This window comes from Megascapheus bottae, chromosome 30 (assembly GCF_031878675.1).
Source record: "Megascapheus bottae isolate mThoBot1 chromosome 30, mThoBot2.hap1, whole genome shotgun sequence".
NCBI classification, from domain to species: Eukaryota; Metazoa; Chordata; class Mammalia; order Rodentia; family Geomyidae; genus Megascapheus; species Megascapheus bottae.
In genome coordinates this window covers 8,184,534-8,208,170 of record NC_143538.1, presented here as the reverse complement: position 1 = coordinate 8,208,170, position 23,637 = coordinate 8,184,534, and the positions used below count along the sequence as shown (strand labels likewise).

Genomic DNA, 23,637 nt, shown 5'->3' with positions numbered 1-23,637 from the left:
GTTGCTGGGAAGTAGGAAGCTGCCCGGCCCCCACTGCCTTGTGACCCCAAGTGATTTCTCTTACTCCCTGGTGGGGAGATTCCACCACCCAGTGCAGGCAGCCGAAACTCCACAGAGAGAGCACAGGACACTGCAGAAACACTAGACCGATAAGGCAGGAAACTGACTACCATGCTCTGAGTTCTCAGAGAACCTGTTAGCAGCTCCTAGGTAAACCCTCTGCCAAGGGTGGCTGAGGTGCTGTCTGCCGGCAGTCTGGGCAGGAGCTAGACCGCTCTTTGGTCCTCTTCATCCATCCCTTCCCAGGAAACTGCCCATCAAAGCTTGAGGGGGCAAAGGCTCAGGGAGAGATGTGGGTGGTTCTTGAGCACAGAGCCCCACAGCAGTCCTCCAGCTCCTCCAGTCGGCCTCGGTGGCAGTAAGGCTGAGGCTGGCGGATCTGGGCTCCAAGCTTGGCAGGAGACAATGGCTATTGTGAACTTGACTTTGAAGACCCCAGCATGGAAGCTCACCATCTCTTCAGGCAATGAAGAGCCCATGTATTTGAAGTCCTGCCCAGCCCAACAGTGCCAAGCTAGGATACAAAAGATGGTTTCAGGCTACAAAACTCTCTCCTTCCTAAAGATCTCCCCACACACAGTGTTGATGGAAGAGGTGGCTGCCTGCCAACCACCCTAGCACCCCCTGCCCCCCACAGTTTCTATTCTGGCCTGAAATGAGACTGTTCTCTTGCAATCTCCAGCCTTCTGAAGCTCTGCTGATTTTCTGGTCTGGGGGTGGGAGCAGGGATCATTGGCTTTTGCTCCCATAGGCAGGGCAGGCTGGCCGATCTTCTGGAAGCCGGTTTCTCATGGGCAGGCCTCAGTCTCCTAGTCTGTTGTCTTCTAGTCTACTCTGAGTAGATCACACAGATTCATCATGCCCCAGAGTTGAAGCTTCCACTGTCTCATGGCAGAACCAAGTCCAAGGCTACCTCCGCTCAACCGAAGGCAAACATTTCCTTGGAAAAGCAGGTAGGAAAGGCAGGAATTGCCTTGAGGTGGTGGAATGCTGGCCTCCAGTGAGCAGGTGACACTGGACTCTGCAGACAGGTCAATGAAGAGTGACCCAAAATAACCAATGCAAGGAAAGGGTGGCGGTGCCAGGCTCCCTCCCAGACTTAGGCAGACAGCCTGGCAGCACATCAATCAGCTCCAGTTCACTCTGCTCCACATCCAACCATCCTGCCCAGGCTGAAGTTCTAGATGCTCTCTGGCCAAGGCTGCATAAGCAAAACGAAAGTCGGGCATTTGGGGACAACCAGCGCGTGTTAACTGAGAGCAGCTGAAGAGCATAAATACATCCCAAAGGATACCCACAGGGTAGTCCAGCCACCCTCACCAGTCATTTTCTTCATGGTATCTTCAACATAATCTCTGAATTCCATAAAGCCCATCAGACAAGTGTCCAGAGCTCAGGGCCTACTAAACACTAACAGATCCTCATGTGTAACTTTCTCCAGATATTGGTGCAGAACTGGAGAAGAAAGTAGTTCATGCCAGGATTCGCCCAGGAGCCAGAGGGAGGGATCTGAGGCCAGCGGTGGCCCTAGAGGAGACCAAGGAAGTAGAGGAACTAGGGTGACATTGTAATGGTCTGCAAACAGCACCAGCAGGGGTGTCACAAAGCTCCAGAGAAACTGTCTATAATCCTACAAGGGACACCTGTATTGCATCCACCAAGGATGTAGCCAGCCACTAGTACCAAACCCTTTCTTCAGGTTCAAAATGAGGAAGGGCTGAATGTTTGAATGCAAGCTTTTATGGCTCTCCTGATGGTGCCTCGTGGGTAATAATAATACTTGGAAGAATGATAACTTACCAAAATAGACTTGCACGCCCACACGTGCACAAGTGCACGCACGGAAATTTGTCTTTGTAGGAGAAGCAAAGGCCATTGTTTATAGCACAACCCCCAGACACAGGTGTTCTGGCTCCCTGGGGACCCAATTAGGAAGCCATCACTCTGTCTCCCAGCAGGCAGGGGACAAGAATGATCCATGGGGGAGGAAGTCAAGAGATTAGTAACACTGCAAAGTCGGCCTTGGAAGGCAGCCACACAATTTTCCCAGTGTTGAAAACTCTTGGCACCAGAAACAATTGTGAAGGTGGAAAACCCTTCCTATCAGAATGCACATGGAGCCCACACATCCTCAAAGGCAAATAACCCACACCAGTCTTTAAATAAAATCCTTCCACGGGCAGTCTAAGAGTGCTTTGGATCTACCTGTGGTGGGCTGCATTAATTCCAGGACTGAGTTACACTGGGGTCTACATTGCTTTGTATTTTGAACTAAAGCCATTTGTCAAAGACAGTGAATTCTCAAAGCACATTGCTTCTCATCAGATAATCCAGAGGCAAGTTTAATTGAGGCTGCAGTGTATAACGCCTTTTGGCAATGACCCCTGTGGCTAACACTCCAGCTAATTCTCATGACTTTAAAAGCATTTCCCATGTGTCCGGCCTTCTGGAACTCAGTCACTGAGACTTTACCAACACGTTGTAATGGCTTTCCTACAGGAATGGCTTGCATCTCTCATGTGCTGGTTGGACTAGGAGAGGAGAATCCCAATGAGTTAGTGCTGATAATCTTTGTTCCTTCCTTCACTAGCTAGAGCTGCCATCCAGCCACTGTTGTGAAGGTGATGGTAACCGATCTCTAACTGGGAATTAAGAAGTTATCTTGCTGAGCACTGGTGGCTCATGGCTGAAATCCTAGCTATGTGGAAGGTTGAGATCTAAGGATCTTGATTCAGAGACAGCCAGAGTAGAAAAGTCTGTGAGACTGTTATGTCCAACTGACCACCAAAAAGTAGAAGTGGAACTCAAGTGGTAGAGTGCTAGACTTGAGCAGAAAAGTTCAAGTCTAAAGCTCAGCATTGAGACCTTGAGTTAAAATCCCAACCGCCCCCCTCTCTGTCACACACACACACACACACACACACACACACACACACACACACACCCTTTTCCACAGGGAAGATGCCCAGGGCTTCACATCATTTCATATACTCAGAGGTGTACTCTACTCGGGAAGGCAGAGGGGTGAAAGTCACAAGCTCCAGATCACATACTGGTAAAGAGTCTATCTGCTGCTAGGTGCTTTCCTTTTTCCTTGCCCCCATCACCCATGAATTCTTAGCTCCTCCTAAATCTTACACACACACACACACACACACACACACACACACACACACACACGGTGTGTAACACTGGATGTGGAAGAACACAATTCCTTGGTCCAACACAGTGACTCTTTTAACACATTCCTCTTCCAAGATGAAAATCTCTTGGGGTTGTGACTTTATCTCAAAACTTATGTTTGTTCTGGCAGTGGGAGTCCTTGTGGCAAGGCTGCAGTGGGCCAGCCCCTGGCAGCTTCTCCACTGCTGTCTCTCTGGGAAGCTTTCCACTTAATCAGTGGCTGAGCCAAGGTGGAAAGGGACAGGCCATCCTGCCTCTCCTAAACCTTGCCCTCCCCTGCCCCCCCCCACCATGCACAGCTGTTTAGTCCTGTTTGATTTCGTTACCAAGGGGTACAAGAGACAATAGAAAAGATCTGGAGTATATGGAAGCCAAAGAAGACGAAAGAAAAGAGGCAGGAAGTTGAGGGAGGAAGCATTATGTTCCATGAGTTTTTGAGAAAAAAATCTCATCATAATAAAGCAAATTATTGAAATGCCATGGGGGGGCAGGGAGGAGAGAGATCCCTGTGCTGTACAAGATATCTATGCCATACTTCCCAGCAAAGGAAAGAAGAGGCGGACAGAGAGCTGCCTACAGAGGCAGGGGACTCCAGGACATTCAGTTCCTTTCCTATCTACACAGACATGAGCAAGATTTGATTGGCCAGAAAAGCCAGACCTCAGTGCCTGCCATAGAAAAGACCTCAGGAGGTCCAAATGTTTTCCGCCTTGGTTTGAGGTTTGTGTATGTGGTCCTGGGCATTGAACCCAGGGCCTTGAGCTCGACCACTGAGCTGCACTCCCACAGGCCATGCCATGACTTGTCGTATGTAGCTGCCGGCACCAGGTTTTGCTAAGTGTGCACACATCACCTCCACTTGCAGTCCACTGCCCCAAAGCAGTGGTGTGGTTACAGCCAGGAAGGCTGCGAAACCGAATCACCAGGGAGGAAAAAGGGTCCACGGAGATGGGCTGACAGTCCTTTCCCTGGTATCCACCCTGGAGGGGGTTAGTGTTGGCAGGCCTAGCCACAGCTGGGCCCTTCCCCAGCCAGCCCCTGCCAGGCTCTTCCCCAGACATGACCCACTCTTCCCAGTCCCTCCCCACCACCACCAAGACCCTCCCCAATCATGACTCACCCCTCCGCTCCCCAACCATGACTCAGTCCTTCCCTAACATGACTCACCCTCCCCAACATTACTCACCCTTCCCCAACATGACTCACCCTCCCCATCATGACTCACCCTCCCCATCATGACTCACCCTCCCCAACATGACTCACCCTCCCCAACATGACTCACCCTCCCCATCATGACTCACCCTCCCCAACATGACTCACCCTCCCCTTCATGACTCACCCTCCCCAACATGACTCACCCTCCCCAACATGACTCACCCTCCCCATCATGACTCACCCTCCCCATCATGACTCACCCTCCCCAACATGACTCACCCTCCCCAACATGACTCACCCTCCCCATCATGACTCACCCTCCCCAACATGACTCACCCTCCCCATCATGACTCACCCTCCCCAACATGACTCACCCTCCCCTTCATGACTCACCCTCCCCAACATGACTCACCCTCCCCATCATGACTCACCCTCCCCAACATGACTCACCCTCCCCAACATGACTCACCCTCCCCATCATGACTCACCCTCCCCAACATGACTCACCCTCCCCAACATGACTCACCCTCCCCATCATGACTCACCCTCCCAAACATGACTCACCCTCCCCTTCATGACTCACCCTCCCCAACATGACTCACCCGCCCCATCATGACTCACCCTCCCCAACATGACTCACCCTCCCCAACATGACTCACCCTCCCCATCATGACTCACCCTCCCCAACATGACTCACCCTCCCCATCATGACTCACCCTCTCTATCATGACTCACCCTCCCCAACATGACTCACCCTCCCCAACATGACTCACCCTCCCCATCATGACTCACCCTCCCCATCATGACTCACCCTCCCCAACATGACTCACCCTCCCCATCATGACTCACCCTCCCCAACATGACTCACCCTCCCCATCATGACTCACCCTCCCCAACATGACTCACCCTCCCCATCATGACTCACCCTCCCCATCATGACTCACCCTCCCCAACATGACTCACCCTCCCCATCATGACTCACCCTCCCCATCATGACTCACCCTCCCAAACATGACTCACCCTCCCCATCATGACTCACCCTCCCCAACATGACTCACCCTCCCCATCATGACTCACCCTCCCCAACATGACTCACCCTCCCCATCATGACTCACCCTCCCCATATGACTCACCCTCCCCAACATGACTCACCCTCCCCATCATGACTCACCCTCCCCATCATGACTCACCCTCCCCAACATGACTCACCCTCCCCATCATGACTCACCCTCTCTATCATGACTCACCCTCCCCAACATGACTCACCCTCCCCAACATGACTCACCCTCCCCATCATGACTCACCCTCCCCAACATGACTCACCCTCCCCAACATGACTCACTCTCCCCATCATGACTCACCCTCTCCATATGACTCACCCTCCCCAACATGACTCACCCTCCCCATCATGACTCACCCTCCCCATCATGACTCACCCTCCCCAACATGACTCACCCTCCCAAACATGACTCACCCTCCCCATCATGACTCACCCTCCCCATCATGACTCACCCCTCCCCATCATGACTCACCCTCCCCATCATGACTCACCCTCCCCAACATGACTCACCCTCCCCAACATGACTCACCCTCCCCATCATGACTCACCCTCCCCATCATGACTCACCCTCCCCAACATGACTCACCCTTCCCAACATGACTCACCCTTCCCCATCATGACTCACCCTCCCCAACATGACTCACCCTCCCCAACATGACTCACCCTCCCCATCATGACTCACCATCCCCAACATGACTCACCCTCCCCATCATGACTCACCCTCCCCATCAAGACTCACCCCTCCCCACCATGACTCACCCTCCCCATCATGACTCACCCTCCCCATCATGACTCACCCTCCCCAACATGACTCACCCTCCCCATCATGACTCACCCTCCCTATCATGACTCACCCTCTCTATCATGACTCACCCTCCCCAACATGACTCACCCTCCCCATCATGACTCACCCTCTCTATCATGACTCACCCTCCCCAACATGACTCACCCTCCCCAACATGACTCACCCTCCCCATCATGACTCAGTCCTTCCCCATCATGACTCACCCTCCCCAACATGACTCACCCTCTCTATCATGACTCACCCTCCCCAACATGACTCACCCTCCCCATCATGACTCAGTCCTTCCCCATCATGACTCACCCTCCCCATCATGACTCACCCTCTCTATCATGACTCACCCTCCCCAACATGACTCACCCTCCCCATCATGACTCACCCTCTCTATCATGACTCACCCTCCCCAACATGACTCACCCTCCCCATCATGACTCAGTCCTTCCCCATCATGACTCACCCTCCCCATCATGACTCACCCTCCCCATCATGACTCACCCTCCCCAACATGACTCACCCTCCCCATCATGACTCACCCTCCCCAACATGACTCACCCTCCCCAACATGACTCACCCTCCCCAGCATGACTCAGTCCTTCCCCAGCCCTGAGTCAGCCCCTCTCCAACCACAACGGTTGTCAGGAATTTCTGATCGATCCCATGGTTTCTCCCAGGAATTCCAAAGGCTGCTTGAAGGAAGCCCTAGGTATAGATCCAGATCAGATCTCCGTTCAGCTGAGCAGCCCTGGCCGCCAGGGCATCACCTTGTGCTCTTTCCGAAGCACTTCCATTTCTTAAACTGGATTGCTGAGGAAATTCAGGTGAAAAAAACAAAACAAAACAAAAAACAACTCATGGAATGCAGAAAGACCACAGGAGCCTGGATGGACTGTCTAAGGCGCTCAGGCACCAGCGTTCTCCCCCAAGCTGCAGCTCTGTCTCCAGGCCATCCGCCCCTGACCTGTGCTTCATTTCCAGCAGCACAATGGCTTCAATGTGACTGACCCCAAGTCTTTCCCCTTCAAGTCCAGTGCTTGAACAGCCACTGGGAACATCAACTTGTGGCTAGACTAAGCGCAGTCATTTTAATGCCAGACACACATGAAGACTGCTCACAGACCCAAAACATTAAGAGAAATGTCAGTAATTTTCAGCTCCCACATGGGCCAATCTATACTGGGACTCGTACCAAAGCAACAGAGCCTAGCAATTACAAGAGAGACCTGAAAAGCATCCATGTCACCAAGCTCCTGACCTTCAGAAACCCAGAGGACTAATTCAGCTATAGCCCTACTCCTTACCATGCTCTCTCCTCTCTTCCCTCTCCTCCTTCTGCACACTGGAGGCCCAACTTCCTCTCCTATCCTACGGAGGCTCCTCCCCTTCCTCCTCCCTGGTCTACCCAGACCCCACACCAGAGGTCTCACCACTTCTCCTTCCAAAGGAGGGGATCCCCTCTTCTGGGGATTATTCTTCAGTCCCAATGTCTGAGAAAAAAATGCTAAAGAATCAGAGATAAAACTTCTGTCTCTTTGTCATTTCAATTAAAAAAAACTATTCATTACATAAAATTTACCATCTTAATGCCTTTATTTTTTGTTTGAGATATGCTATATAAGGTTAAAGCACGGGGCCCTGTGCTTAATAACCAGGTATTCTACTGGTGAGTCACGCCTCCAGCACCTCCAGTTGTTCCTTTTTCGAACTGAATAATATTCCACTGAATGAGAATACCACATTTTTGTTGATCCAATCATTCATTCATTTCTGGATATGCGGGCTACTGGGAATAGTGGTATTATGAACATGAGTATGTAAATGTCATTTATGTTTTTGTTCATCCTAGTCACTATCCTTAAGCCATATATAGGACAAGCTTAAGAGGTGAAGGGAGGTAATTCCCCAGGGCCACCCACCCTGTTCTCAGTTCTTTGGACATGACAAACAGTTTTCTAGAAGCAGACTTACTCTGACATCCAGACAACTTTGAGTGACATTTCTATCAATGTTTAAAACTACACTTGGGAAGGAAGGAACTAGTGCATTGAAGAATATACATTTTGCTTTCCCAGCAAACGTATTAGTTGACTTGTGGGATGCAATGCCCTATAATCAACAGGAGGCTACTTTGCTAAGAAGTTTTTTAAGTAGATGGTGAATTTTATTTTTTTGTAAGTACAGTAAGGTAGGGCTGGCCAAAATCAGAACCCTCATGGCTAGATGCATGCATACTGGATTTTTTTTCAAACAGAAAGTTTTCAAAAAAGCACAGAATATGGACAAAGACGGAAGAATAAATACCAATGTAACAACAGGCAAGTGGATGAGTTTGCTAGAAACCAATGGCTACCCAATTTGGTACAACTATTATGTCATAAATGTTATAAAGGTCTGGCAAAATTGGAAATGCTCTTAGTATGGTTTTTCTAATAACCAAGTACTATCTTCCTGCACTTCAAAAAAAATTAGTTTCCATTTGAGACTTAATAGAAATCAAGAGCAGGATGAGAGAAAATGGGGGGAGGGGGAAAGTCATGGAGAATTAGAAGGCGGGGGAGGGAGAAAAAGGAGGAAAGGGTTCTGGTGTCAGAACCAGTGCTGTTAGATGAGAAAGTGACCCGTCTGGTGCCAGGTTTATAGAGGAGCAGGTATGGGTTGTCTTAGGCCACTCAGTACAGAACATCTGTACACAAGAATACAATGCACTCAGCAAGAATCCTCTTTTGCCTGTTGACACTGGGGGAACCAAATACAGAGACCCTGGGGGAAAGCCTGGTGGCTCTACCTCCTTGATTCTCTTTTCATATCTTCTTTAACTCTTTAGCTGAAAGCCTATATCGAAAGCAACTTCAAAATATTTCATGAAAAAAAGAAATAACAAAAAAAGTCAAATAGAGTCAACCAAGTAATTTCCCAAGGAGGCAACAGAAAACAATGAGGTAGATTCTTTGGGATCTATCAGTCCTTTGGGGCATTATTTGAACTCTAAACTTACCAACGGTGTCACAGGGTTCGTCTTTATGAACACAGAAATCTGTCCTAAAAAACAAAATAACAACAACAACAACAACAAAAACATAGTCAGGCAGAAGGGACTCCAAAAAGAAGGGGGAGGGGAACCCCTTCATTTACCCTGGCTAGTTATGGGCACTGTGTTAGCTGTCAGAGATCACAGTAAAGCATCTCAAGTAATGATGTTTGCCAAGAGTAACTCATCCATTGCTAAGGGGCCAGAGCTCAACTGTTCCATAACCTAACTGTAAGGAGGAGGTTACACTTCCTACAGCTGAGAAAGAAATTTGGGGGTGCATTTGTCAAGGCATTAAACCCTGTGGTGGTTTCTCCAACAAGGTATGCTACGCAGGCAGCATAAATACACTCCTGACCAAGAATTACATTTATCTATGAGAAGACAACATAGAGTGCTTTCTAAAAGTCATAATCTCCGCCAACACTGGTGGTTCCTGTCTATAATCCTAGTTAAAGAGGCCGAGATCTGAGGATCATGGTTTGAAGCCAGCCTGGACAAGGAAAGGCCATGAGACTCTTACCACCAACTAACCACCCAAAAAGTGGAGCTGTGGCTCAAGGGGAAGCCTTGAGTGGAAAAAATAAAGCTAAGGAGCAGTGTCCAGACCCTGAGTTCAGACCCTCCCCCCAAAAAAGGTAAACTATGTAGGATGTAAAATACATCAATGTATCATACACAATCAGTAGCATTAACTGCATTCACCCTGTTAGGCAACCACTCTCCCAAACATCTCTAAAACACCTTCGTCTTCCAAACTAAAACTCAGCTCCTGTTCCCCTCCCCTCCTCCTCTTCCCTCCCTTGGACCACCCTTCTGCTAGCTGTCTATGAACACAACTACGCTAGATGCTTTGAATTAAGTAGCGTCATTCAGGTGTTATCCTTTTTGTGACTGGCCTATTTCACTCCAAATTCATCCATGTTTAGGCCATGTTCAGGCCATGTTCAAAATGTCTCCTGGAACCAGGCAATAATGTTGCTTTGTGTGAGGAGATATTGTTTACTTTCTCCTATGGATGGCCACATGGAAGCTTCCATCTTTTAGTTACTGGGGATAAGGTTGCTATGACTATAGATGGACAAATGTCCCCTCAAGTTCTTACTTATTGTATGGATGGGATACTTGAGCTCTTGATGGTGTGTGTGTGTGTGTGTGTGTGTGTGTGTGTGTGTGTGTGTACACTCGCATGTGCACGTGCATGTCTGCTGATACTGGGGTTTGAACAGAAGCACCTAAGACTCTGATTTGGCCTTTTGGCTTAAGGCTAACATTCTACCATTTGAACCACACTTCAGCTTTTTGGTGATTAATGGGATATTAAGAGTCTTGAGAATCTGTCTGCCCAGGCTGGCTTCAAACTACAATCCTTCAATCCCAGCCTCCTGAGTAGCTCGGATTACAGGCACTTCTGGAAGCCCACTAGTATTTTCTTTAACGCAGAGAAGGAGATGAATTCCTTGAAAAATTGGTGGTCTAGAATGTCCCTGCTTTTTCTGAGATTAATAATAGGACTAATAAGAGTGAATGCTACATTCTAGGCACCTACATGAGTTCTCATATGCCACAGTTCATTCAAGTCTCAGCCCCACTGGGCTAAGAAACCTTGAAGTCCCACAGGTAGGCAAAGGCTTGGTTTCCAAGCCGGAATTCCCAACACCACATTCTGGAAAGATAACCACGTTTACCTGGTGACAAATACAGCAGCATCCACAGGGGGCGTGTCATCCTTCCCTCCTGGGACCTGGTTGTTGCCCAGGTACCAAGCACCTCCATATTCCTCGTTCTGCCAGTGACAGAAGCTCTCCAGGGACCGCTCACCGTGGTGCCCAATGTTCAGCTTCGCCTGAGAGACACAGAGAAGGGTGGTAAGGGAAGCAGACAGCCCGAAGAAGCCCAAATTCCCCACCAGACCCCGGTGTGCACGGGCGGATGTGGCTTCTCACTGAGAGCATCTGATGAGCTGTTGCCTGTGGTTAGAAGTGTAACACACGCGGGTATAAATTCACATGAAGGCTGTGTTATTGAGGGCCAGTCGTTCCTTCTCTGTAAACAGAGTAGTGGGCCAAACCCAGCCACGTTCCCTCAATCTCCTGCTGAGGGTACCTCCACAGCCACCGAACAATGCACCTGGGGTGCAGGGTCCAGGAAGGAAGCCATGATTTCAAAGCTCTCCTTTAGCTCTGCACACAGAGGAGCTGAACACACAAGGCAGAGGGCAGAGAATATGTGCCCGAGCTCAGGGCTCCCTCGAGATTCTTCACCTCCTGCACACACCTGGATCCAGAACTAACTGCTCCACTCTCACTGTCTCAGCATAGGCAAAGCCAGGAGGGGGAAAAGCCTGCAGACAGCCCCTTCTCCTCAGCACTCAGCATCAACAGAAGCTTTTGAGAGCTTTCTGTACCACCAGAGAGGTGGACTTACCGGTCGTTGCCGTAGCAGAACAAGCTTGGTAACTTGAATGTTAATTTTGATTCCAAGGCTCTGGTGCTGAAACATATTGTAAACCTATGGAGAGACAAAAGAAAAAGATACAATTAAAAAGCATAATGATATCTTGGATGGAGATTTGCAACAGAGAAATGATAGTAGGTTAAAAAAAAAAACTAAGGACATCTGAGATAACTGTGGACAGGATAATTGACCCACCCATTATAATATTAAAATGCTTAGAATAGGTGAAACTGTATGAGAATTCTCCATGTACCTGCTCTATTTTTTTTCCTGGAAACCTAAAACTGTTCTGAAATACTATGAACAAACATAGCACATCAAAATTAGTATTAAAACATAGCTTGAGTTCTCGTTTGTACTAGAAAAACAGGAAAATAGCTATTTTAAGTATTTACCTTTCAGTACCTCTAGAGAAGGTCTTACTGGAACAACAACAACAAAAAGTAACCACACATATGAGAAACATAACCCAGGTCCCCGAGGACCTCCACCTACCTGTGTGGCCGAGAGCCTGTCCAGGAGTAGCCAGGAACACTCAGGTTCCCAGACAAGAAGGGCTACATTCCTGTACAGCACAGAGCCTGAAGGGAGGGGGGTCCTGGCACCACTGGAAATGCATACATCAGATTGTCTGAATCAACAAATCTGGGATGCCCTCACCCATTGGGATTTAAGAACTGGTGTGTACCCTAATACTATACTACTTGCAGGGTTCATGAGAGAGAGAGAGAGAGAGAGAGAGAGAGAGAGAGAGAGAGAGAGAGAGAGAGAGAGAGAGAGAGAGAGAGAGACAGAGAGAGAGACAGAGAGAGACAGAGAGAGAGACAGAGAGAGAGAGACAGAGAGAGAGAGGGAGGGAGGGAGGGAGGAGAGAGAGAGAGAGAAAGAGAGAGAGAGAGAGAGAGAGAGAGAGAGAGAGAGAGAGAGAGAGAGAGAGAGAGGCCCTAGTCTCTGTGGACTGACCGTGTTTCCCAAGTTCATTGACCAAACCCAGACTTTCCACTGTCTGCAACCCCTGTCTCCAGCCACAATTTTCTTCCTCAAAACATTCTGCTGTGGTCAGGCACCAGAGGCCTGGGACAAGAAAGTTCATGAGACTCTGATCTCCAAGTAACCACCAAAAAGCTGGAAGTGGCACTGCGGCTCAAGTTGTAGTCATACACACACACACACACACACACACACACACACACACACACACACGCACACGCACACGCACACACACAAAAGGCTAAAGGACAGTGTCCCAGCCCTGAATTTAAGCCCCAGGACTGGCATAAAATAAAATAACAAAGACAGCAGGATCAATCCAATCCATGACAAAAGCCATTAGCCCAGGGAAGGGAGAGAGGACAAGCAAAGTCCATGTGGGAGTCCTCGGCTGGAGTCCTCAACCGTGCCAGGCATACGCTGTCAACTCCACCTCTTCCACCTGACACAGCCACCACTTCCTTCCTTATCTCCTTATCAAGTTGGGGGTGGGGATGCTATGGCAGAGATGCAAAGCAGGATCTTCAACTCAGAGATGGGCATCTCCCCAGCATCCCTTTCTTTCCTTCCTCTCTCCCCTCTGTGTCCCATTAGGCCTCTGGGTGACGGTGAGAGAACCATGAGCAACGCTTGATGCCGACATGGGACACGGTATCGGCACAGGGTTGTCCCCCATTGTAAGGGATGAGGTGAGAGGACTGTCTGGGTTATACCCAGGGGCAACAGGAAGGCAGTCAGAGTAGACACACCCAGACCCTGGCACCAAGGGCCAGATGTGTCACAAAGATGGTGGTACCCAGCTTGGCAAGGCTCCTTCTCCTGCCAGAGGGGTTGGGAGACAGGGCCGCCTGCACCCTCAGGAAGATGGGAATCAGATGGCTCTGGTGCCCTACCTCTGCTCCCCATTCCTGGGGGAGAGTCTAAGCCTGGCCCCATTTCCTGGCCAGTCCCTTCTGGCTATGTCATTGTCTCCTTGACTCACAGAATCCTCTGGAACCACCACAAGCAAGAGCGAAATCTTTGGATTTCCTAACTCCGGATTTAGGGGATTGAAGGAGAGTGGGGTGGGGGGCAGAGTCTGGTCATGTCATGGCTGCCAGCTGCCTGGTTTTCCAGGTCCTGAAGGGAGGGAGGTGTCACTGGGGTGGGGTGAGGAGATGGGGTCCCCCTGCTTGCATTCACATTTGGCCTTGGGAAGCCCAGAAATCCCGAGTACACGTAGCTGTGGGGCTGTGTCCCGTGCCCATGTGACTTGCAGAAGGGTAACCCCACACCCAGTGTGCTGTGGGTGGCCCAGGCTCCCCCAGCAGCAGGATCTGGAGGCCTTGGGTTCAAGCTCCTGTCCTGCAGTCCTTGCAGCCCCCCCCCACAAAGCCCCACTGTGATGCCCAGGTAAGTATTAAAGCGACTGTCAAAGTTGAGGCTTTGCTGTATGACTTTGCTGTATGACCTTGGTGGATGTAATGAATGTTTACTCTTTGCACTTAAGCCCTGCATAGTTTAACATCAGGTGGACGAGATGCACAGCCAGCCCTCCCCTGCCCGTCCCTCCTTCCCTCCTCTCCCCGCCCCACCCTTGCAGTGGGAGTTGCCATGGGAACAGGGACATGCTGGGGTTGTTTTCTGGCATTGGTACCAGACCCCCCCCTCCCGTCCACTCACCATGTTCATGACAGTGAGGATGAACCTCTGGGCAGCCTCGGGCCCGTGGTACTGCACCATGTCAGCATCAGCCACCACCAGCGTCTCCACCGTGTGCTCGTGCGTGAGCCGGATGGCGTTCCTCCGCTCCCGCCAGTCCCTCGACGCTGCTGGCCTGCCCTTGCCAGGCTGCTTCTTAACTAGGAAACGATGGAGACGTTGGTGCAATCTTGATGCGTCAAGGGCAGAACACCAATGAGGCAAGCAAGGCTGAGTGCAAGACTCTTGAGTTTAAAACCCAAGACTGGCAAAAGAAAGGAAGCAAGGGAAGCAGCGAAGGGAAGGGAAGAGGGAACGGGGAAAGGGAAGAGGAGAGGAATGGAGAAAAGGAAGGAGGGAGTGAATGAAATGAAGAGGGGAGGAGGAAGAAAAGGAAGGAATGACGGAAGGAAGGAAGGAAGGAAGGAAGGAAGGAAGGAAGGAAGGAGAGGGGAAAGGAAGAGAAGGAGGGAAAGAAGAAGGAGAGTGAGGGAGAAGGGAGGGAGGGAGGGAGGGAGGGAAGGAGGGAAGGAAGGAAGGAAAGGAGGGAGACAGGGGAGAGGGGAGAGGGAGGGAGGCAGGCAGTTTCATAATATGTGGAGAATGTCCATGTCTTGCCGGGATCTGGCTGTAAATCCTGACACCGGGGGATGGGCATTTCGCCATCAGATGATTAAATTCAGGGGCAGAATTAAACATGACAGTGCACAAGTGTGGGTGGCTCTCCCTGTGAAAGGCGCCAGCTGTTGCCACCCAGGGCTTTCTGGTCCCTCCAGGCCTTCCCAAGTGGCCACACCAAGTCCAGCCAGGGCAGTGTGCCTGGAGAGCAGGCATGAGAAGCCCACAGGTGCCGTGGAATTCCCACCAGAAGGGGGGCCAGAGACATGCCTGCCCAGGCCTCATCTCGCTTGTCACTGGTCACGGAGGTGTCACTTCACGAAAGATCAGCATCCCTGCCCCCCACTGCTGCTCCTCCTCTGTTCCCAGTTCTTAGACATCAGCTGACATCTGCAGTCACTATCCAACAGACACAGGCATATAGGGTGTCTATGACAAAAATAAGTGTCCATATACGTGGGCCATAGTACTGGAGTTGGAACTCTGGACCTTGTGCCTGCTAGGCAGGTGTTCTGCCACTTGAGTCACATTCCCAACGCCCTTAACTCTTTTCTTTTTTTTTTCAGGAAGAGTCTTGCATTTTTGTCCGGAGCTCACTTGAGACCACAATCCAGTGTATGCCACTGTGTACCCTGCTTGTCCTGGATTTCATGACAGCCAACCCCTCCTACACTGAGGAATGCCGGCGGGGTCCACAGGTTGAGTGAGGGACAGGATTAGAGGATGGGACATGAGGCAAGTGTTAGTTGGTGGTGGGTGTTCAGGCCTGGGTTTCCAGTGTGCACACGCTGCATTCACACACAGACGCACATACAGCTTCCCGGTAAAAACGGTCAGGCCCAAGGAAACAACTTTCTGATACTTCCAGTATCAAAAAACAAGAGTCCAGAAAACCCACCTTCCTGACCCCTCAAAAAACAGTGTGGAGCAGAGTTAACGGGGAGGTAACACTTGGGGCGTTTGCATAAATTGAACATCTTTAAAGAATAATGGTCTTCCCTTTTCGAGGGGGGCAAGGGAGGAGAGAGGTTTGAGGATTTTTTTTATTTTTGCACAGAGGGAAAAACCTAAGTTTTACTCTCCAAGTATGAATTCTTTAAATAACTTCTCCCAAGGCCAACTCATTTTTACAAAAGGCATCTCCCCCCCCCTTCTCAAGCAGATTTCTTACAAAGAAAAGGTGGAAAGTAAGGTTTTCTTTTTCTGTGTGTGCTTTGCAGACAGAAGTCATCCAGACTCTAAGCAGCATTACTGTCCCCACCAGTGTCCCAGGGCAGCAGAGAGCTGGCCCCCAGGGACCTTCCCCCCAACCCAGGTCAGAACCCCAGAGATAACATATGTCCTACAGGAGAATTTGGAAGACGTTCAGCAAACAAATATTTCCTGAGGCCCCACGTGTGCCATGGCAAAGACCAGCCATTCACTGAGCACTGAGCACAGGAGCCCTGGGCTGGTTGCTATCCCAGCAGAGGGCGAAAAACAAACAAGCTCCTGGTCCCCTAATCAACACCCTGGACTGCACAGGTAGACTGGGAACGTGCAGCCAGTGGACAGCCAAGACCCCAGGGTCAGCTGGAGGGAAGGGACAAGTGGGGAACGAGAAAGAACAAAGCCATGCCACCACAGGAAAGAAAGACGGGAATGGGGAGCTGGTGGCTCGCACCCGTCATCCTAGCTACTCAGGTAGCTGAGATTGGATGGATCAAGATTTGCAGCCAGCCTAGGTAGACAAGTCGGGATGAGGCTCAATGTCTGATGAACCAGCAAAAAGAAAAAAAAAGAGCTAGACTGGAAGCATAGTCCGAATGGTAGAACACAAGGTATGAACAAAAAAGCTGACACACACAGCACACGCACACGCACGCACGCACGCACGCACATACACACACACACACACATACACGGAATCGCAAATGAGTATTACTGAGGAAGAGACACTGTGACTATTTCAATAAAAGGTGCTTCAGCCTGGCCTGCACAGGGGCCACAAAGAGAATATTCTCTGGGTCTCCCTCCTGGGTTTAAGATGGCCATTTTCTCTCCTTGGGCCTCATAGATCTGAGCCCACATCTTTCCTCATAAGCATGTCAGTCAAGCAGATTAAAGACCACCCTCACGATCTCTGTTCAACAATTCTAGAACTCTCTAAACTGCAGAGATAGGTAGGTTCTGGAGCACAGGGTGTTAGGGCTTTGATGTGTCAGTTTAGTGGAGAGGGTACATTAGAGGCAAAACAAAATCCCTATTCTAAAGAAAGTCTTCCTATTCGAAAGAAAGAAGGGCCAGGATCCTTGCGTGGCATTTCAGAGCTCCACGCAGCGGCATGGGATGTATACAGAAACACAAAACAAAACCAAAGAACCCACCACTACTTAGAATTATCAAGTGCACTCAGCACCTATTTTTGTTTTATGCCAGTCCTGGGGCTTGAACTCAGGCCCTGGGTACTGTCCATTAACTTTGCGTCACTCAAGGATAACCATTTTACCACTGGATCCACAGCTCCACTTCCAGCTTTTTTATGTGGGTAATTGGAGATAAGAGTCTCTGGGACTTTCCTGCCCAGGCTGGCTTCCTAATGTAATCCTCAGCCCTCAGCCACCTGAAAGGCTAGCTAGGACGGCAGGCATGAGCCACCACGCCCAGCATAACTGCCATTTTTAAACCCCCTGATGGTTGGAAGGTGAACCTTGGCTACCAGAGCTTGACAGTTTTATCTTCTAAACTGATGGGGGGTGGGTAGAGGGGGGAGAACATTCCGCAAACACACAGCTTGGGGGACGAAATTAATGAATGTGTTCAAGTTTCAACTGGAACAAGACAGGACAAACAAAAGCCTGTAAAGAAATCTTTGGGTTGGCTGCACCTGGAATCTCCCATTAGGATCTTGGGTATTGTGGCTTTTAACAGATCTCTTTCATCTTTGACAAGTTGGAAAAAGAAAACCTGCAGACAGCTCAGAAATTCAATTCCTCTACCTTTTCAAGGGGCCCAGAACATTCTATAGCACCAGCAATCTGGACTTTCACTGCTTTAACACAGAAGTAAACTGCAGCTGCCCCTGCCCCAATCCTTCTAATCCTTTCCCAGACCCCTAGGTACCAGGTCTGGGGCCCTCCCACCTGCCCCACAAGCAGCCAGATTTGGGGGGAAACAGAGATAGAAAACCCTTCTCTCTTCTGCACATCCCACATTAAGACAGGATGTGTCCGACATTGTTGAACCAGTATCTTCATCACAGAATGAAATAAAACAATGAAGGAAACAATGCATCAATCCTTTAGTACTCTTCACAGACCAGGGAACAAACAGCCTCAGACTTGTAGGCCTCTGAGACATCAAGTGTTCCCCTCGACGTGTCCGACATCCACAACATTCTCCATCAGGTCACCACAGACAAGGGTGTCAGCCACAGGGCTTAGCTCAAAAGCCTGGGTCCTGTCACGACAAAGCTCACCTGACTGACCTCTCCCATGAGCTAGTAAGTGCCTGTTTATATTTTCTGGTCTTAGCTTGAAGCTGCAGAGGGAGAGGGCCCTGAGCAGCGCCACTGCCTTGCTTCCCATGTTCCTTCGTGTTTATCCAGCTGCAGCTGGCGCTCACAGGCTTACACATGGAAACAGCTGGGCACTTCAGACCGGATCCTGGCAGGGAACCAGGTGTGCACGGATGTCTCCCTCCTAGGACCTCTCACACACACACAGCTGCCCCCCAGGTTACAACGGGGACTCTGCACACCTGACAGAATCTTGCTTGCCCTTTTACACACACACACACACACACACTCCACTCTTGCTACTCAACTACCACCCAACTTAGACCAACAGTTGTCATTTTCTGGGGAAACACCCACCTCCCCACACACAAACAATAAACCAAGAAGTACATTCTGAGCAGCTGGTACACATCCTGCCAATGACTCTTCTCATTGAGGGGAGGATTTGCTCCAGATTCTTTCCAAGGCCTAACTTACTTCATCAGCTTTGTTTCAAGCCTGATTTGCTGTACAAACATCCCACCTTCTAAACAACTCTTCAATGACACTGATGAATGACAACACCTCACATACACAGACAACTCACACGCGCCCCGCACGAGGCTCTGTGATACAGACTTGGCCCAAGTTATTAGCAAACACCTTATGTAGCCCCTAGAGATGGTGCAGGGCTTTGCAGCACGGGAGGCTGGTGTCTGCCTATCCCAAATTGGACGAGAGACAGCAAAAGTCCAGTTTTAAACATGAGGCTGACATGAATCAAGGCGCCAAATACTATGGATGGTGAGCTGGCAGATGGCTCACAACCCCCGAGCGTCTATGACATTCACACGAGTGGTAATTTGGTGAGAGCCATGATCCTCCTGCACTGTTTCTGTCCCCTGCCACTCTTGCTGGCTGGCTTGCAATTTAGGGAGCCAGTACTGTGACAAGAGTCTAGATTAGATACCTGCTCTTTAATATGACTAAAACTGGAAGATTTTCAATTCTACCCCAGCAGCTCTAGAAGGATGGGGTGGGGGGGGGCGGGAACCCTTAAGTAATGGGAAAGGAAAACCCAATTCTGGATCTCATCATCCAACTTCTCTGGGCTTCCTCTCCCTATGACTCTGTTCCAGCGTGGACTCACTGGGGGAGGCCAGCGCGGAGGCCATGTCTCAATTCACCCAGCATACCTTGGGGCCAGGCAATGCTTTGCTTAGCTCTACAGTAAGGGAGTCCTACTGCATTGGTTCCGACTCCCTGGTCTTACTGCTTCCTTGTCACTGCATCCTCCGAATCCTGCAATCATTTAGCGCTTATTGTGCACAGGCCAATTTTCTGGTGGGGACAGAGCTAAATGAGACTTTTTAGCAAGGCTAGAAGCCACATGCCCTCCTGCTGCTGTTCCCCAAAGGTCCTGTGGATTGACCATGACCGCGGTCAGACCTGGGCTCGAGGCTCTCCAGCAATCTCACCAGGAGACGGTGGAGTGGAGTAGCCATAAGGAAGCTACTCAGTGAGTTTGTACTACGCTGGGCCCCAGGCACCTGAGCCCATGCTCTCTTCACTCTCTGGATGGTCACAGAGCCATCTCTGTCTTCCAAATATCCCCCCCTCCACCTGGTTTTGTGAGGCCTCTCAGGCTGGCAAAGATCCTGCCATGAGGGAGAAGTTTAAAGGAAGACAGGACACGGGCCATCCCTTCATAGGCAATCTGCAGGGGGAGCACAAGTGTGCAAGGCCCAGGGCCCAGGGAGTTTTCCTCCCTGCTCCCCCTCCACGGCCTCCAGAGCCTTCAACTCCTGTCCCGCCTGCCTAGGGCTCTGCATGACTCTGCCTGCTTCTGAAGAATGCCTAGGAAGTTGGGGACCGGGGGTGTGAATCCATCACCCGCTCCCCCACCCCAGCGCCTGTACACACAACAGAGACCTGAGACAGATACAAGGAGGTATCACAGAAGGCGAAATCGGTGCCCTCTGGGGTTGGCCACCTGCCAGCCAGGGCCAATACTGCCCTTGAGCTCACTGGAGCTCACAGCACAGCTCCCAGCTGCCACCCCCTCCTCCATCGCTGGAAGAACCATGGCTGTTTTAAGATGGCAGTTTCAAACTCAGGCCTGCTGGTCAGGTCTCTGACAAAGACTGGGTCTCAGGCTCACGTGGGAGTAGTCAGCCTCAAATTCTGATGGACAGGCCCTGTGTAACACCTGGGGAAAGAGCAGGTGGGAACCCCTCTCCAATCCTGAAACTCCCCACACCCCGCTGCCACACACCCGACTGCCTCCAGCCCTGTGATGGGAGGAGAGAGGGCTGAAGGGATTGAAGACTGAAAATCAACAGCCAGCCTTGGCAATGGTGGGTAAGCTTACTCTCTGGGAATATAAGTTGTATTTCTATAAATACTAACATAAAGAATGGCTTGTTCCCTTTGTGGGGTTCCCACAGGCCAAGCAGGAAGACTCTGAAGGACCCACTGGACACCAGATAGTAAGCTCTGTCTCTAAACAATGGCTCTTTCCTTAGAGAGAGGAAAGGTCCCAAATCCCCAAAACACATCCCAGTGTCTCTGAGCACTATGCTGGCAGTGCCTCCATGGCAGGCAGAGACAGCAAAGGCCATGTCTCTTCACAGCTGGTCCCCACTTCCAACCACACCACCCCTGGAGCCGACCACCAAAGACGCCTGCCAGTTTCTGCCTGGCTGGGCGGGAACACTCTGGCTTTATTGGGCTTTTTTCCTCGGCTTCACTGTCCAGCTCTGTCCAAACCCCAGTGACAGGAAGTTTGATGTATGACTTGCTAATGGATTAAGAAAGGTATCCGGGCTCCTTCAGCCCAGGGGTAGTTTGTGCAACCCCATGCCAGTTCCAGCAAGCAAATTCCCTGTCTGGTCGTGCACAAGAAATTGCCCGTTGCCTGGAAAGACAGACGAGGATGCAAAATGAACCCCGCCACATTTGCAAGCTGGAAATCACCCAGCAGCCATTCCCGAGGAGACTTCGCTGGGCTTTTCCAGGAGAAATGAGTGTACTGAGAAGGCTAGACTGCTTTGCAGGAGGAGGAAAATGCAAACTAAAGCCATTTCTTTAAAAAGAGCAGTTCTATTCGCCTTTCCTAGCCTGGGGTGGATTTTCTGGCCTGGGGCCTCTGGTTGGGAGGGAGGCCCGGCTCTAGCTCCTTTGCTCTGTCACACATTCCGTCCTGCTCCCTCCCACACTGATGATTCGAAAATCAGACACTTCTCAGAGAGCTGGCAAGGGCCTGTTCTCCACCCCCAAGAACCTTTTGGAAATACCAAGTGAAGCACCCCAAGCCATGCACTCACCTGGCTGTTGGCTGGGGTCGTTCCTGGGGCCACAAGCCCTCCTCCAGCCTTACAGGCTGGACAAGCTGCCAGGAGCTTCCCTGAGCCACCTGGCTAGCCCTAGCCAGGGTTCATTTCAAATAATAAACTATGCATTCTTGATCCGTCTGCAGCTCGAGGCAGATTTTCCTATTTAAGCTGGAGGGCCTCCTCTGCTTTGAGTTACTACAGTGGGATGGCTGTATGTTGCATAAGAGTCAAGGGAGGACTGGGGGGGGGGGGCGCTAGTGGAGGGAGAGAAATGATACTGCTTCTGGTCCAGTTCCTCTTGGCGGAACTGTATGTGGGAAAAAGGTTTCAGACACACATGAAAAAAAGAAAAAGCATGATTTTTCTTTTCTGTTTCAGTGCTAGGAGTTTGGGCATTTCTTTTTAATGGTCAACAGCAAATTTGATATGCTCCTTCTGGATGCTCACAGAGAAAAATTATTCAAAAGCAAAGTGTGAAAAGAAAACAAAAATTAGCAGGGCACCAGTGGCTCATGCCTGTGGCTGAGATCTGAGGATTGCAGTTCAAAGTCAACCCAAGCAGAAAAAGAGTGAGGCTCTCCAGTTAACCACCAAGAAGCTGGAAATAGAGCTGTGGCTCAAGCATCAATGCTAAGTGACAGCATCCAGGTCCTGGGTTCAAGCCCCAGTGCCTATATATACAAAAACAGAAAGAATAGTGACTACTCACTGTGATTGCAGTGTTTCAATTTGTGGGAGAAAAAAGGAAGTAAAGTTATGGGCTGAAATAGGCTCCCTGCAAAGATGTCAACATGTTAATCCCCAGAATCGGACTTTTTCATGGCCACAGGGACTCTGCAGATGCAATTAAAAATTGTGAATTGTCTGGCTAGGCCTGATATGTCTGCAGAAGTGGGAAGCAGAGGGAAATTCGATTTCAGAAGAGAACTGTCAGTGATGTAGCGTGAGAAAGTCCCCTTGCTGGCTTGGAAGATGGAGAAGGGGCTACAAGCCAAGGAACACGGACGGCCTCCACAGCTGGGATGAAGCAAGGAAACGGATTCTCTCCGGGAGCCTCCAGAAGGAACCGGGAGAAGGCTTGCGGACACTTGGAGTTTATCTCCGTGCAGCTGACTTCATACATCTACTGATTTCAGACTCCTAATCACCAGAGTAAGAGAAGACATTTGGGTTGTTTTAGACTCCTAAGTTTGCGGTAACTTGATACTGCAGAATTAAGTAGTTCCCAAGTCTTGCCTTCCGGCCAGAGTACCTTGAACATAACTGAGACCAATAATAATAAGAATTAATAAGAATAAGAAAGAGAAAGGGGGAGGGAGAGAGGGAAGGAGGGAGAGAGACAGAGGGAGAGAGGGAGGGAAGGAGAGAAGGAAAGAGGGTGGGAGGGAGACAGGAAGAAAAATGTGACACTCAGAATGTAGACCAAGCAGTCTGGAATTCCAGAAAACACGTGAGGCAGCCAGGTGGACTTCTTGGGAACATCTGACTTGGAGAACAGCCAAATAGCCATCCAATAAGACCATTCCAGAACCCAGAAGCCACAGTGTGTCTTTTATATGCCAAAAGCCATATGACCTAGGAATTCATAATCTAGTTTGAACTGCATTAACTAATAATTATTTCATATACCGAGTCCCATACATTGGAAAAGCTCAATGACATTTGCTAGGAATGTACATTTCACTAAAAACTATTCCATAAGCAATACAGGTCAATTTTTATGGAAGAAAACAGAGAAGTTACCAAAAAAATGAGTCATACACACCAAAAAGAAAGAAAGAAAGAAAGACAGAAAGA

General features: G+C 50.0%; 1 protein-coding gene across 2 annotated transcripts in view; it reads right to left on the bottom strand.

Moving 5' to 3' along the window:
- Adamts17 (ADAM metallopeptidase with thrombospondin type 1 motif 17) overlaps nt 1–23,637 on the bottom strand; it is a 113,329-nt gene that overhangs the window by 77,516 nt on the left and 12,176 nt on the right. For both annotated transcript variants that reach the window (XM_090321340.1, XM_090321341.1), the window contains exons 4-7: nt 14,395–14,573; nt 11,713–11,796; nt 10,974–11,131; nt 9,253–9,296 (exon numbers count right to left, since the gene is read on the bottom strand). In XM_090321340.1, the coding sequence (XP_090177466.1) occupies nt 9,253–9,296; nt 10,974–11,131; nt 11,713–11,796; nt 14,395–14,573 (465 nt within the window). The remainder of the gene's footprint in view (nt 1–9,252; nt 9,297–10,973; nt 11,132–11,712; nt 11,797–14,394; nt 14,574–23,637) is intronic.